A 16,683-nucleotide genomic window follows, 5' to 3' on the forward strand; every position below is an offset into this window, starting at 1 on the left:
ATGAATCTAAGCTAAGGTAGAAAATTTACAAACAAAAAATCACTCTTGAACGAGGAAAAACAAAGGGCCATGAATCTAAGCTATGGTAGAAAATTTACAAACAAAAAATCACTCTTGAACGAGGAAAACAAAGGGGCTATGAAATTTAGCTAAGGAAAAATTTACAAACAAAAAATCACTCGTCACGAGGAACATACGGCTACTATGGCGATGGCTGTGGACATGGATCAAGGCTCTGGTGCAGGTCAAGGACGAAGACACTCTGGCACAAGACAAGGGGAACACAGACTATTTAAACACATGGAGGGAAATAGGGGACAGGTGGAAACACTTAGGGCAATCAGACTGAGACACATGAGGAAGGGCAAGTGACCTGAAACGAGAGGAGAATTACTTTTCAAAATAAAACAGGAAATGACAGGACAAAACAAACCCAAGACAAGACAACCTCACCACGGTGTGACACCACATAGGTGAGGGGCGAATTTCTATGGCTAGACTAGACCGGTTTTATGTTTTTAAGAATCATTTTAATGTATGCAAAAGCTGTAGCATTACGACAGCTGGTTTTACAGATCATTCTTTAGTTTTATGTAATGTTTTTATAAAAAATATTTTACCTAAAAGTGCTTATTGGCATTTTAACTCGGTTTTAATGTTTGATAAGGGTTTTAGAGAGGTTTTTATTTACTTCTGGAATAGTTTTAGACATAGGAAAAACGATTTTAAATGTCTTAGGCAGTGGTGGGACCATGGCAAGACATCAATCAAACTTCTATGCCAACAGTATACACTGAATGTCACACGTGATGCCTGTAGATCTATTAGAGAGCTGGAGAGTGAGATTGTGGACTTGGAAACATTAAGTGTGTCCACAGAAAATCGAGGATATGTTGAAATCCTCAAGTCCAAAAAAATGGCCTTAAGAGACCTGCTGGGTACCAAGGTAAAGGCGCATTAGTCCGGGCGCGGATCCAGAATATATCGGAGATGGATGCCCCCTCCAGCTTCTTCTTCAACCTGGAAAAGCAGAATGCACAGAGGAAATATATACATTCGTTTTTAAGTGACACGGGGCAGGAGATAACAGAGCCTGGCCAGCTCAGGAAATATGCTACCGAGTTCTACTCCAAACTCTATTCAAGCGAATATAAGGAGAGGAGAGAACTACTAGAAGACTTCTGTGGTGGCCTGCCTCAGGTCTCAGAGGCCACAAACAACCTCCTCGACAGGCCGCTCCAAGAGCCGGAGCTGCACGCCGCCCTGCTAAAGATGCAGGGATGGCGGGCTCCAGGCCTGGACGGCCTCACTGTCGAATTCTACAAGGCCTTCTGGGACGCTTTATCGTCCGACATGATAGAGGTTTTTAATGAGAGCTTGGCCAAAGGCTCATTGCCAGTGTCCTGTCGTAGAGCGGTTGTGACCCTCTTACCCAAAAAAGGTGATCCCCAGGACATTAAGAACTGGCGCCCCGTGTCTCTTCTCTGCACCGATTACAAGATTTTATCAAAAGTGCTGGCTACCAGGCTGGGGGAGGCGCTGGAGGAGGTCATCCACTGCGACCAGACCTACTGTGTACCCGGCAGGTCTATGGCGGACAATGTCCACTTAATTCGAGATGTTTTGGACATCTCCAACCTTTTGGGGCTTAACACTGGACTGATTTCACTAGACCAGGAAAAGGCATTTGACCATGTTGAACACTGCTTCCTCTGGAAAACTATGGAGAGTTTTGGGTTCCGCACGAGTTTTATTGCCAAGATCCAGGCATTGTACGGTGGCATTGAGTCTATACTGAAGCTGAACGGCAGTCTGTGTGCTCCCTTCAGGGTGTGTAGAGGCGTCCGGCAGGGCTGTGCTATGTCCGGCATGCTCTATGCACTCGCCCTCGAACCCCTCCTCTGCAAAATATGCTCAAGTATTGATGGTTTGTTTTTACCCGGTTTTAATAGGACAATTGTTTTATCCGCTTATGCCGACGATGTCATTGTAATGATAAAAGATCAAAAGGACGTCAACATTTTAAATAACCTGATTGATTCTTTTTATATTTTATCAGCTGCGAGGGTAAATTGGCACAAAAGTGAAGTCCTCGCTGTCGGTAAGTGGGGTGGAGGTCTCCCAGTACTACCCCAGAACCTCTTATGGAAGACATCAGGCATAAAATATTTAGGGGTCTTCCTAGGAGAGAAAAACATAGTCCAAAATAACTGGGAGGACGTATCATCAAAAATTGAAAACAAAATAAAAAAATGGAAACGGTTACACCCCCAAATATCTTTCAGAGGTCATGTCCTGGTAGCAAACAACAACACTATGGCACAAATTAATGTGTCTGGAGCCGCCACCAGGACTACTGGACAAGATCCAGAACTTATTAGTTAACTTCTTCTGGGATAACAAACACTGGGTACCAAAGGGGGGTTTTATCTTTGACAAGAGAGGAGGGGGGACAGGGCCTCATCCACTTGACCAGTAGAACTGCCACCTTTAGAGTCCAATTTATTCAAAGGTTTTTAACAGGTCTGGCAGATCTTATGTGGAGAGACGTGGCCAGCTGCATGTTCAGACATGTAAGTAACTTGGGACTGGATGCTGCTCTGTTTTTAACTGATTTTAAATTTATAAAGTTTAATGGGGTTCCTCCATTTTATGAAAGTGTTTTTAAAGCATGGGGCCTTTTTAAAAGCTGTTCAGGTGGGAGCTCTAACTCTCTGTTCTGGCTTTTAAAACAACCGGTGATTCATGGTGCCAGACTAGACATCTCCCTGAAGGCCATGCCAGGCCTGACCACGGTACTGCTCTGCTCCAGGACGCTGCAGCTAAAGCACGTGGTGAACGCAGCCGGACCAGACCTAAAGGAGGCAGAGGCCTTAGCCACACACCTGGGGGTCCGGTCCACCAGGCTCATACAGAGGGCCCTTCAACTGTGGAGAGAGAGACTAAATGAAAAGGAGAAAATCCTCCTCAAGAAATACAACAGAGGGACAGAGCCCACACAAGGGGACCCGTTTCCAGACCTCCAGCTGACCCCCCAGCTGGGAGAAGCATCTGGCCCGCTGCTGGAGAGGGCAACAACAGTGTCCCTCCACAGCAACAAAAAAAAGACTTTGTATAACAACTGTGTGAAAGTGATCTGCAGGAAGGACAGAATGTGCATGGAGCAGGAGGATTGGCGATAGAGCAGCTAGATCCTTTATACCCCCCCAATCAAAAAGCAGACTGCAGACCTGCAATGGAGGGTTTTACATGGTGCTATTGCCTTTAACGCTGTGGTCTCTGTTATGAATCCAGCTGTGTCAAACGCCTGCCCGTTTTGTGGTCACCCTGAAACAATTTTTCATCTTTTTATCGAGTGCGAGAGACTTTTAAATTTCCACACTCTTTTAACTCAAGTTTTTAGCTCTTTTAACGTACAGTTTTCTGAGAGGAGTTTCATTTATGGTGCTAAAGAAAGAAAAAAGAACAAAAAGAAGTGGCAGCTCCTCAACTTTGTTTCTGGCACAGCAAAGCTGGCCATCTACGTGTCCAGAGGGAACAAGGTTGATGAGCGGCCGGGTCAGGACGCAGCCTCAGTGTGGCGCTGCAACCTCCGCTGCAGACTGAGGCTGGAGTTTGAGTTTTACAAAATGTCCGGTGACATACAAACCTTTAAAAATACTTGGTGCCATGATGATGTTTTATGCACTGTTGAAGACAACTACATTTTACACTTCACTCGGTTTTTAAAAAGTTAAATTATTGAAAAATTGTGGAAAAAAAACAAAAACAAAGTGTTTTAAATGTGTTGTTTTTTTAAATAGTGCTTTTAACTGAAAACTGTACATGTGTAAAATAAAGTTGAGTTAAAAATAAAAAAAAATCTTCTCCTTCTTCTTCTTCTTCTTCATCTTCTTTTTCTTCCTTCTCCTCCTCCTCCTCCTCCTCCTCCTCCTCCTCCTCATGTATTCCAGAGTTTGTACCAGTGTTAATGAGTATTTATGCTCCTCAGGGCTGATGTCAGTGATGGCTGAGATCCGACCCCACAACGATCTGGGACATCCTTTCTGTGACAACCTGAGACAGGGGGACTGGATGATGGACTACGTCTCCAACAGATTGTTGTCCAAGGGTGGAGCAGTAGAAGAGGTGAGCTCAGGGTACCTGACCTGGGTGATGTGGTCACATGACATCTGTATCTAATGAGGCAGAGAGTCTCAGCAGGTAAGACTTCACCTGCTGTGGTGAAGTCATCTACACTCACAGGTCCAGACGGGAGACGGTCTTCACGTCACCTGATGAACTGTCACTTCAGTGTGGACAGCACACACTGAGAGAATCTGTGCAGTGCTGACTGATGTTGACCTTTGACCTCCAGGTAGGCTGCTGGTTGCAGGCCATGTTCGTCTACCTGAGACACCTCCCCCGCCACCTCGTTCCCTGCTACTTTGACGCAATCGTCCAGGGTGTCTACACCACGGCTCTGGAGGCTACGTTCAAACTCATGTCCAGGTGTTTGCTCCTCTTCTCTTTCCTCTCTCTAATGGTTGAGATTGATTATTGATCTGCTTCTTCAGGTATAATAATACCTGAAGAAGTATTTGTTTCGTTCTTCAGACAGATGATGATAGCACATTAAAGAGCCAAGTCTTAGCTTTAACCTGAGGAGGTTCGACACTGAGGGAGATCTGGTCCTTTGAGTCTCTGTGGCTCAAGTTTCTGTCTCTTCATCTCTGGAGTTAGACAGAGAGTTAGACCGGAGGAGCTGTGTGTTCTCACTGTGTCAGACAACAAGACTTCCTGCTGAGCTATTGGTGTCATGTGTCACTGTGATTGGCACAGAGCGATTAGAGCAGTGATGTGATTGGCTGAGAGACTAGTTATTAACAGAGTCTATTTACACCTGTATGGAACCAGTGGCTCCTTTTACCTCCTTGCAATATTAAAACACGACGGAGAGGACAGTGCTGTTTAATCACCAAACTGATGGTGTTCTCCACATCTGACACCATCAGGTGCTCATTACACACTACAGGAGAAACATAGATTAAGGAGAACATTTATTAATCTCCACACCCTCCTATTTATTCTCCTCCTCCACCAGCTCCTCTACTCTTTGCTCTGCTGCAGCTACATGAAGCAAAGTAACGGGAAACAGCAGCTGAGGAGCGACAGCCCTGTGGGTTATATACAGTTGTGCATGTAAGTTCACATAACCTGGCACAAATTGTGAAATATTGGCCATTTTTTGGAAAACATGACTCATCATGCAGAAAAATTGTCTTTTATTTGGGATAGTGGTCAGGTGAAGCCATTAATTACCACATAATTATGTTTGCCCTTTCTAAATCATAATGATGACTGAAACCACCCACATGGCCCTGATCAAAAGTTTACATACCCTTGAATATTTGGCCTGATAAAATACACACAAGTTGACACACACAGGTTTAAATGGCTATTAGGGGTAAAAGTTTCCACACCTGTGACCTGTTTGCTTGTAATTAGTGTCTGTGTAGAGACAGTCAATGAGTTTCTTAGCTTTTGAGAGACGCCTGCACATTTCACCCACTGACTTTGCTGGGGAAAGCAACTGTGAAAGGAGCTGCCAGAACAGGTAGTTGAACTTTATAAATTAGGAAAAGGATATAGAAGATATCCAAAGGTGTGAGAATGTCAATCAGCAGTGTTCAAACTGATAAAGAAGTGGAAAAATGAGGGCTTCTGTTGATACCAAGCCACGGTCATGTAGACCAACAAAGATTTCAGCCACAACTGCCAGGAAAATTGTTCGGGATGCAAAGAAAAACCCACAAGCAACTTCAGTGACATACAGGCTTCTCTGCAGATACAAGATGCACAATAAGGAGGTACTTGAAGAAAAATGGGCATTACTATGCCAACGTCACAAAACAGCCCCCTAACAATACGCCGAACAACACCTAGACAAGCCTCAAAACTTCTGCAACAAAGCCATTCGGAGTGATGAGACCAACATTGAACTTTATGGTCACAACCATAAACGCTATGTTTGGAGAGAAGTCAACAAGGCCTCTGATGAAAAGTACACCATCCCTAATGTGAAGCATGGGGGTGGATCTCTGATGTTTTTTTGGGGGGGGGGGGGGGGGGGGGGGGCATGTTATCATAAAGTATTGGAGGACAATTTGCATTAATCAGGGATCTGGATTGGCAATCACAGTCACTGACCTCAGCATCATTGAGCCACTTTGAGATCTCAAATGTGCAGTTCATGCAAGACAACCCAAGACTTTACGGGACCTGGAGGCTTTTTGCCAAGAAGAATGGGAAACTTTACCACCTGAGAAAATAAAGGGCTTCATCCACAACTATCACAAAAGGCTACAAGCTGTCATTGATGCTAAAGGGGCAAATAGACAGTATTAAGAACTAAGGGTGTGCAAACTTTTGAACAGGGACCATCTCAGTATTTTCTTTATTGTTATGTTTTGTTTACTGATTGTGATAATCTGTGATGCCTCATAGTTGAATTTTAATCCCATTTAAAAATAAAAGAAATGTGTTTTTCACTCATGTTTTCTTTGAAGAATGGTACAAATCTTACAAATTGTGCCAGGGTATGTAAACGAGCACAACTGTATATAATATATGTGTTATATCTCCACACAGGTCTCTATCTCCTGATGTGAACCCTCTCAGATTCAAGCTCAGACAGCGGTTTATGTATGTGTCTATTGTTTTATGGACTGTGTCTTCTTAACTTGTATGAATCTGTTTTGTTGTCTAAGAACTGACGGTTCTTCAGGCTGATCTCTCTTTAACCTTTTCCTTTATTCCTTTGTTCTCTGACTGGATGAATCCTCTGCTTGTTTCACTTGGTGACGTCTGTGTGTTCCCGTCTTTATGTTCCTGAACTCTCTCAGCTTTGTGCAGAATGGTTCCACCCTGGTCAAACAGCTGGCTCTGGGCTCAGTGCAGATGTGTGGTGTGTATCACAGCTGGGCTCTGCCCCCACCCTCTCCTCACCTGAGGAAGGTCACCTGTCCTGATGACTTCACTGAACAGGAGGAGCTGGGCTGTGTGTCGCTGGCAGCAGGTCTGTGTTTCCACTCTCTCTGTCTCTCTTTAGACAGGTGTGTCCAGGTGTGTGTTCATCCTGAAGGACCTTCCTGCCCCCAGGCCACTCTGTATACATAATGAAATAAATATATACACTGTACACTAAATATGTTGTTATACTACTGTTCAAACATGCATATCAATATAATATAAAATCAAATACAATGGAAATAAAAGTTTAACAAAAACACAAGAGGAAAGTGGAAATGATGAATGAAGTGAACACAGCTGTTTTTCTATAATCATGTAAAAAAGGATTCAAAACTGACTTTAAACAGCAACTTGTGAGTGTCGTGATGAACTTCAGATACATCAGGTGCAGAGACAGAACTTCACCTTCCTGTGGCTCCTCCCACTTCTGCAAACTGAGCATTTAAAGAAAAGTTTGGTCATAGTTTGTATTTTTCTTATCATCAGAAAATCTAATTAAAACAACATACTGACTGTAACCTGTGTGATGACACAGCAGTGAAGTGAAGCTTACTGTATATTGGAGTATTGAATACTGATAGACACTGACGTCCAGAGGTAACAGCTGATTGTCTTCAGGTCTTCCTCACTTCTGTTCGGGGATGTTTCGTTGTTGGGGTCGTGACACCTTCATCTCCCTCAGAGGACTGATGTTACTGACCGGCAGACACCTGGAGGCTCGGTCAGTCTGTCAGCACCGCTACCTTTATTTCTCACCTGCGTAACGCTGTCAATTAACCCATCGTCATGATGACCACAGGAACATCATCCTGGCATTTGCTGGAATGCTGCGTCACGGCCTGATCCCCAACCTGCTGGGTCAAGGAGGCGCAGCCCGCTACAACAGCAGGGACGCTGTGTGGTGGTGGCTGCAGTCCATCCAGGAGTTCTGCTCTCTGGTCCCTGATGGAGTCTCCATCCTCCAGTGTCCCATCTCCAGGACGAACCCCGACTGTGTGTCAGAGCCTCCGCCTGCAGCATCGGTACGACTGTGTGTTCTCAATCCAGATCCCTGCTAAAACCTTATCTAACATAGGGAGTAGGAGCAGTCTGTAATATATGTGTGACATCATCTGTCAGGTCATCATCACAGTCACTCCTATTTACTCTGCTTTATAGAAAGAGGACATGTTTGTACCAGGTGTGTGTGTGTGTGTCTATGATCAGTGGTGAAGAAACATCCAGATCATTCATCATACACTCAGTTTATTAGGTACACCTGACACTACAACTGCTCCAGTCTAATACTGAAGCAATAAAACCTCCAACAGTTATCATGTTCAGTTTGTGTTAAAATAGTTTTATCGGCAGGTATTTCTATTATTTTGTCCACTCCATTCATATGAATAAGGGCAGGCTTAATAACCAACACCTCTGTGTATAACACAGTTATATGTGTTAATGTGGAAATACCCAGGTGAAGCAGCGGAGCTTGTTGTTCAGGTGTTGGTCTCTCATTGTCATTTAACAAAGAGGTTTTAAATATTTCATGTTAAAATTGATCATTAGTTTAAATAAACCATCACCATTTGTTCAGATCTTTAGGATTCAAACTGATTATTATTATTATTATTGTATTAACCATATGTATAATTACAGTGTTTTTCCTTCAGGATCAGCTGCTTTATGATGTGATCCAGGAGGCCATGCAGAGACACATGGAGGGGATCCGGTTCAGAGAGAGTGGAGCTGGTCCTCAGTTAGACCCCAACATGGCTGAGGAAGGTCAGCCATGTTCCCATTAACAACGGGAATCACCTCCACACACACACAGCAGGTTACAGGGTGACACACACAGTACAGCAACATGTGGATCAGTGATAACTACAGTTTGTAACGTCAACCTTCATAAACATGCAGAGGGAGGAAAGTTATCATGTGTAGAAAAGATGTGTAAGAAATGAATTTATAATCAGACTAAATGTCACATAATCTGATGCTGACGCCCCCCCCCCCCCCCAGGATTCACTGTGGAGGCTGGAGTGGACCAGACCACCGGCTTCATCTATGGAGGAAATCCTCTCAACTGTGGAACCTGGATGGACAAGATGGGAGAGAGTGAGAGGGCACACAACAAGGGAGTTCCTGCTACTCCCAGGTACAGCTCCCCTGCACATATTATTAGTGCCACGGGTGCTCAGCTCCGAGGCACTCCTCTACAGCTAGAATAGCTGAGAGGAGTGCCTCGGGCCGCAGCTTTGAGAAAACCCTGGTAATATATACATCAAAATGTGCGTCTTGATCCCGAAAGAGGTGCTATGACTTTTGGTGTTAAAATTCCAATTTTTCCCAAAGTTATTCCCAAAATACTGGGAATAAATAATGCATTAGGAATGCATTGGAATTTTCTTTAAAAACCCACAAAATTTCACCTTTTTTCTACAAAATTTCACCTTTTTTCTGAGTCACCTAGCTCTCTCATACCTGCAAGTAGAAATGTGATTCAAACTATAAAACAGAGGAAAACTTCTGCTCTCTCCAAAACACAGCAACTGTTTTTACATAACATGTAAACTTTTCAAACTATGAGCACTCAAAGGAGGAGTGGAAATCACTTTTTCTTCAAAGTTAGAGTGACAGCGTCAGTTGGCTAGAGTGCGTGAAGCAGTAAAAAATAACCTTTATTTTTATTTTTAACTCGAGCTAACGGCCAAACCGTAAAAAGGAGACAAATAATTTTTTCTGAAAATGTAGACATAGTTGTTGGGATTCATAAAATGTAACTTTGACAGGCAGGGTCTGCACAAAATTTAAACGGGGGTGCCGAGTCCGGCAGCAATACCTGTCTCACTCTCATTGACACCTAATGTAATCGTCTTTTTTTTTCAAAAGAATCTCACTCTGTCTTCGCACTGAGCTTACTCACTCATTTTAAGGAATATCTGAATAAAATAGAGACTGTAAGAAACTTCTGGCTTCAGTGTCTGTCACGGTGTTTTCGGTTTTTGAAAAGAAGTAACGGTTTTCTCATAATTTGCAATTGTTTTAAGCCATGTAGAAGCCAAATTCTGGGCAGATTTTCACATTGCCATGGCAACGGCAGCTCCTGACCTGTGTGCGTGTGTGCGTGCCTAGCAACCAGATAACCAACTCTCCAAGCTCCGCTAGCTTTACATTAGCCGCATGTTAGGTCTTAAATTACATTTAGTTAGGTCTTAAATATGTAAGTCCATTTACTGCTTCCTTTGTTGCTTTTCTTTTTGTTTTGTTAAATGAGTGAATGAAGTTGTGACGGTCTCCGCTGAGACAGAGGAGAGGAGAAGCTACTAGCCCTCTCTCGCTGTCACTTCTAGTCGCGTTGCTCTCCTCCCCAGTAATGTTAAATTTAGCACCGAAAAAAACATAATAGTGGTAATTTAAATAGCGGTTCATGGGATTTATTAACCCTCAGGGGTCCCTCTGTCCTTTTTTGGACATTTTCTTCACTTTTCTTTTTTGATTTGCTGATCATTTTGGCTGTGTTACAGCTGAAGGTATGGATTTCTGCAAGAAAGTGTCTTTTTTGACATATTTTTAAAATCTAATGTCAGTTACTGTTACAGGTCTATTATACACTGGTAACACATTTTGTACCCTCTGGGGTTCCTCGCGTCCAAAAAAGGACACACAAAGAAAATGCTATAAAATCATCATATATCAATATTTTTTTCTGCTTTTTTTTGCATACATCTCTTAAACCACTTCAGTTCTGCTCAAACCTACCAAATGTTTATTAGTTTTCAGGATTTTAACCCTTTAAATGCCAGTTTGAAGACATGTTGCCTCTTGTTTTATTAAAAAAAACAACACAGAATATGAGATATTTCCCACATAATACATGATGGAGGGATGTGACATTGTTTTATATCAGAGTCTTTTATATCAAGACATTTCTCAAAACCAGAATATGATCAGGGTGACTTTTGAACACTGGAAATAAATCATGTACTCATCCCGGCAGTAGCCCCCGTGGCACTCAAAATTTCCCTGGAATTTTCTAGTTATTATTATTATTATTGTATTCTTCAGTGTAACAGGAGCAGGCTGTCTCAGGCTCTGATTACACTGATTTGTTCCTGATAAACGCTCTTGTTGTCTGTGATTGTCAGAACAAACCTGTTTGTCCAACATCCACATGATCAAGTTACCTGTAAACACCTGTAAACCAAGAAACCAGTGTGACCTGAAAGAGTGAAAAAGACCCTGCTCCCACTGATGGTCTCGTGTTTCTAATACCTGTGTAAGATGTGACCATTGAACAAACCGGGGGGGGGGGTCACCTCTTCTTTTTGCTTTCTTCATATGAGGTGGAAATAAAGGAAGCTCCAGTGTTTCCTATTCTAAAGGAGAAAGGATAGGAAGCAGTGAAGCTCCTTTCCTCAGCTCTGATCATGTCTGCCGCTCAGATACTTCAGCTCATTTCACTCAGTTTGAACCTTGACCTTAGTGTCACAGCTGTGTCTGACTGAAGGACTCTGTCGATCTCTTTCATCTGCAACGTGATTTATATTTCAGAACATCTAACATGTAACTGTGTGTGTGTGTGTGATCTAGGGATGGCTCTGCTGTGGAGATTGTGGGTCTGTGTAAGTCTGCTGTTCGGTGGCTGGTGCAGCTCCACACCAGCGGACACTTCCCCTACACATCAGTCAACATCTGTAGAGCAGGTAGGCACGCTCGTACACACACACACAATCTATATGTAGGAACTGTAACGGGGTGTGATAGGACCCAATTGCAGCACAACCAAACAGATGGATAGTTGGCAATGACCTTTATTGATAAACCAGCAGAGAGAACACACACAGGTGGGGATTAGTAATCGAGGAAGGAAGGGGTCCGGGGCTGGAGAGCCGGGGGTCCGGTGAGTGGAGCGAGGTGACTGAGCTCACACACACACACACACACACACACACAGACACACACACACACACACACACACACAGACACACACACACACACACACACACACAGACACACACACACACACACACACACACAAAGGGGAAAGTTCGTGGACCTGAAGGCTGGGGCTGGCGGTGACGAGCGTTAGGGAGCAGGCTGGAGATGTCATCGAGGGAGCTGGAGAATGCCAAACAGCCACAGGGATGGGCAGACGGGGACACAGGAAGCGCACCGGCAGAACTCGTGGTCGGGGACAGAAGGCTGAGGTGTTTAACCGGGGCAGAGACGAGGCAGGATGGTCAGGGACGAGCAGAGTCAAAAACAGGAAGTCAATCCAGAGATAAACGCTGGAAAGTCTAGCATGACACTGAGAACAATCTGGCAAAGAGCGAGTGAACCGGGGATGTATATATACTGGCCTGATTGGAGATTGAGTGCAGGTGGGGGCAACAGGTGAGGACAGTGAGGCTGATCAGGAGGTGTGGCAGAGTGGAGAGTGAGACAGAGGCATAGCAGGCTGTGACAGGAACACGTGATGTTCAACTAAACTCAGACGGTGTGAAGTAAAGAATGGAGATCACTGATTCTTATGATTTTTTTTATGGTTTTCATGACGAACACAGTCAGGATCACCTGGTGTTTCAGTGACAATCAAATACAGTCAGTGGTCACCATGGAAACAACAAAGACTTGTGTTGTAGGTTGCTATGGTGCACATGGTTCAGGGTATCGATACACCGATCAGCTCAACAACCCCAAAGATGAGATAAAAAGCTCTGGGTCGAACAGAGAAAGATGAGTTCAGTTGTGTGAAGATATGAGGGTCAATGTGAGGGTTGATGTTTCACCTGTAACTGTCCCACACCTGCTGTCAACAGGAATTCGACTAACAACTGTCAGAGCAGGTGTTCAGGTGGAGCAGAGTTCCCTTCATGGATTCTGTATGTCCTGGTCTGAATCAGGTTTTAACCTGGTCTGAACCTGGTTTTTACCTGGTCTGAACCTGGTTTGAACCTGGTTTTTACCTGGTCTGAACCTGGTATGAATCTGGTCTGAATCTGGTTTTTACCTATTCTGAACCTGGTTTTTACCTGGTCTGAACCTGGTTTTTACCTGGTCTGAACCTGGTCCGAATCTGGTCTGAATCTGGTCTGAACCTGGTTTGAACCTGGTCAGCTGCTAACATCATTAACACGTGTTAAACTACAGATGTCTGATTTAGAGTTTCCTTTGCCTCTGATGCCTGAATCTATAGTCCACACTCACGTGTCTCAGGTGTAGTCTATTTATTAAATGTGAGTCATCAGGTGTTTTTGGTGGCATAATAAACTAATGGAGTCACTGTCTATACAATGAAACTAGACTCCATCATGTTATAAAAAGTAACTGACATCTGCTCCTTTAGTTTTACAGATGACCATATTTAAAGTCTCTCTCATCATTATAAACCATCATCTTCATCTTAGGACAGACGCTCTCTGTGTCATACGTGGACTGGGACTGTAAGATCCAGGAAAACTTTGAGAAGAAGTTCTACATTTCTCATGATCCCCAGGACGCTGAGGAGAAACATCCAGACCTGGTCCACAAGAGAGGGATCTACAAGGACAGTGTTGGAGCCTCCAGCCCCTGGTGTGACTTACAGCTGCGGCCCAACTTCCCCATTGCCATGGTGGTGGTAAGTAGTGACAACTGCTGGGCCTGAGAGGAACTTTAAGCCAAGAACTGGGTTCCACAGGCCATGTCCACTCTGGATCCTTTTCTAGATTATTAAAAGACCCGGGTTCAGTACGTTCAGAGACGAATGAATCTTTTAGCAGGTACCTGGTCTCTCCTCTCTATTTTAATATTCCAGCTGACTGTCGTGAAGAAGAAACGTGTCTGTTCTCTGAAATAAACTGAATAGTTCCACATCATCAACACTTCCTGTATTACACTGTTGATCTCTTTTTCTGTGTGTGTGTGTGTGTGTGTGTGTCTGTGTGTGTGTGTGTGTGTGTGTGTGTGTGTATGTGTGTGTGCGTGTCCTGTAGGCTCCTGAGCTGTTCACTGTGGACAGAGCCTGGGGGGCCCTGGCTGTAGCTGAGAAGAAGCTGCTGGGGCCCCTGGGGATGAAGACCCTGGACCCTGAGTGAGTTTCCTGCTTTTGTGCTGAGCTTCCGGACGGTTCAGAGGGTGATGTGATCACCATGAATGAATGAATAATGAATAACTGAAGGTTTGGTTCATTTAAAGCTGGTGTATTATTTCTATAAACGTGGCTCTGTAGGGGTGATTAGAGCTGACCAGTTGCCCCCCAGATGTCCAGTAGCTACCCAGAGGTAGGTTAGCACTGTACTTAAATAAAAGTACTGTTACTTAAAGACATTTTACTCAAGTAGAAGTAAAAGTACTGCGTTACATTTTTAAAAGGGGGGGGGGGCTGTTATAATGTGTTAATGATAATATATAGGGGAGAAGATAAACTCTATGAAACCATGTTTTGCCATTGTCCTGTACTATAACTGTATCCAGTTACAAGCCCCTCCCCATCCCCTCCTGATAACAAGTCTCCATGGCAACAAGACGGAGACCCAGGTGTTGTGATACACAAACACACTGCTGCACCCTGTGCTGAACTCTGCTTCTCTGTCTTTTGTTGCCTCTCACCTGCTATTCATACAACCCCACCCCCACCCAAGCACCCACCTGTAGGCTCTATGTGACCTGTAGACTCTGACTCTGTGTGACCTGTAGACTCTGACTCTGTTACCTGTAGACTCTGACTCTGTGTCAGATGTGCTGAGTATGGTGGTGTGGTATCGCCTGTGAGTTAAGGGTTAGGAATGATGCTTCGTCTTCAGAGGACTCAGAAGAGTGAGACCTCTGTCAAAGAACAAGCTGTGTTGTCTTCTCTATGGCCTAATTCCAATCTGGCTCCTACACTCCCCCCCTCCCCCCACCCACTCTTTTTCTGTTTGTGCGTCCGTGTGAAGGGTCTGCCACATTAAGGTTTGTTCCAAAGTAACGATGGAAATTAGAAGTTACATTGTTACATGACGATCTGTACCTGAAGAAATGGGAAGCATTTTTTTTACTGTTGAGAAAATAAGGTTATAATTAGATTAAGACGGCAAACGAAAACATGTTCAGCAAAAACTAAATGAGGCCAAAGAAGCATGGGAGTGAATTTTTATTTATTCAATTTATAATTTTCTTTTCACAAGCTAATTATGTCATGAATGTGATGAGGGCCACATTACTGACCACACACCTTTATCTTTGTTCATGTTGTGTGTAAGATCACCTTTTAGATAAATATTGATTCAATCACAATACTTTTCTGAAATATTTAGATTGACAATGATTTTCCTGTTTCCATCAGAGGACGGTGAGGGCATCCCACAGCTTCCTTACGCAGTTATACCCTCCCCCTTGATAAAGAGACCCTCCACAGCCATGAGTGTGACTCCACTCCGTCTCTGAGTGGGAGGGTGTAGGGACCGGATTGGAATTGGGCCTGTTTTAAACTTGTTCTCTCTCTCCCTGGTTCCTTTCAGTGACATGGTGTACTGTGGAGTATACGACAACAACTTGGATAGTGACAACTTCAACCAGGCGAAGGGCTTCAGCTACCATCAGGGTCCAGTAAGCAGACCTGCAGTATCTACCCCTGACCCCTGACCCCTGGTCCTCAGCCTCTCATACCTGTTCCCTTTCTTTCAGGAGTGGCTGTGGCCTGTCAGCTACTTCCTGCGCGCCAAACTTTACTTTGCCAAGAAAATGGGGAAGGAGACGTTCGAGAAAACTGTTACCATGGTGAAACACGTCCTATCTCGTCACGCTGTTCACCTGGAGAGGTAAGGAGTCACCTTAACACCTAACTGCTGCTACTGAGACTGTTAGCTGCTTTAACTTGCTGTCACCTGTGTCTGTGATGATGATGAATATGATGATGATGATGATGATGAAGTCAATGTCATCTGTGACTCTCAGGTCTCCATGGAAGGGTCTCCCTGGACTGACCAATGAGAGTGGTCGGCACTGTCCTTTCAGCTGTGAGAGCCAAGCCTCGTCCATTGGAACCATGCTGGAGGTCCTGTATGACCTTTGACCTTTGACTGCTGCAAACAACATCAACAATGACGCTGACCTGCTGCGCACACACAGACACACACACACACACACACACACACACACACACACACACACACACACACACACACACACACACACAAAGCATAATAAAAAGCTCACAATCAATAGATCATGAGATGTGTTATTTCCTTCTGTGTATCTGTTTCCCTGAGGGGGGTGGGGGGTATCTGAACTGTTACGACTATAAGAATATAAATATATGAGAATTGAAGTAATTATCAGTCAGAGCAAACAGCACTGATTCTGACTGATGATGCATGTGTCTTTGTGTTAACATGTTTATTGTTTACCTGACATCACAGCTGTGGTTTATTTTCCATATAACACAAGTGGAATGAGCTGGACTGATGTGCAGCTGTCTGTCTGTCTGTATCTGTGTGTGTGTGTGTGTGTCTGTCTGTCTGTGCCTGTATCTGTCTGTCTGTCTGTGTCTGTCTGTCTGTGTCTGTTTGTATCTGTGTGTCTGTCTGTGACTGTATTGGTCTGTGTCTGTCTGTGTGTGTCTGTCTGTGGCATCAATACATCTGTAGAAGTGTTTAATATTGTGATTTATTATTTTACATAACAAAACATATGGACAGCGAGGGGTTAACTTCACCAAACACATGAGCA

At 44.0% G+C, this 16,683-nt stretch overlaps 1 protein-coding gene across 1 annotated transcript in view; it reads left to right on the top strand.

Annotated features, from left to right (window-relative positions):
* The window catches only part of LOC111237619 (glycogen debranching enzyme-like), a 41,294-nt gene extending 25,267 nt beyond the window's left edge, over window positions 1-16,027 (top strand). Inside the window, exons 21-33 of the mRNA XM_022766775.1 lie at window positions 3,992-4,128; window positions 4,358-4,491; window positions 6,885-7,057; window positions 7,630-7,732; window positions 7,811-8,045; window positions 8,664-8,775; window positions 9,013-9,148; window positions 11,584-11,696; window positions 13,401-13,612; window positions 13,968-14,065; window positions 15,474-15,561; window positions 15,640-15,773; window positions 15,910-16,027. Of these exons, the coding sequence (XP_022622496.1) occupies window positions 3,992-4,128; window positions 4,358-4,491; window positions 6,885-7,057; window positions 7,630-7,732; window positions 7,811-8,045; window positions 8,664-8,775; window positions 9,013-9,148; window positions 11,584-11,696; window positions 13,401-13,612; window positions 13,968-14,065; window positions 15,474-15,561; window positions 15,640-15,773; window positions 15,910-16,027 (1,793 nt within the window). The remainder of the gene's footprint in view (window positions 1-3,991; window positions 4,129-4,357; window positions 4,492-6,884; window positions 7,058-7,629; window positions 7,733-7,810; window positions 8,046-8,663; window positions 8,776-9,012; window positions 9,149-11,583; window positions 11,697-13,400; window positions 13,613-13,967; window positions 14,066-15,473; window positions 15,562-15,639; window positions 15,774-15,909) is intronic.
* Window positions 16,028-16,683: the final 656 nt, after the last annotated feature.

The sequence above is a fragment of the Seriola dumerili genome, unplaced genomic scaffold, assembly GCF_002260705.1.
Source record: "Seriola dumerili isolate Sdu_G_001 unplaced genomic scaffold, Sdu_1.0 BDQW01001040.1, whole genome shotgun sequence".
NCBI classification, from domain to species: domain Eukaryota; kingdom Metazoa; phylum Chordata; class Actinopteri; order Carangiformes; family Carangidae; genus Seriola; species Seriola dumerili.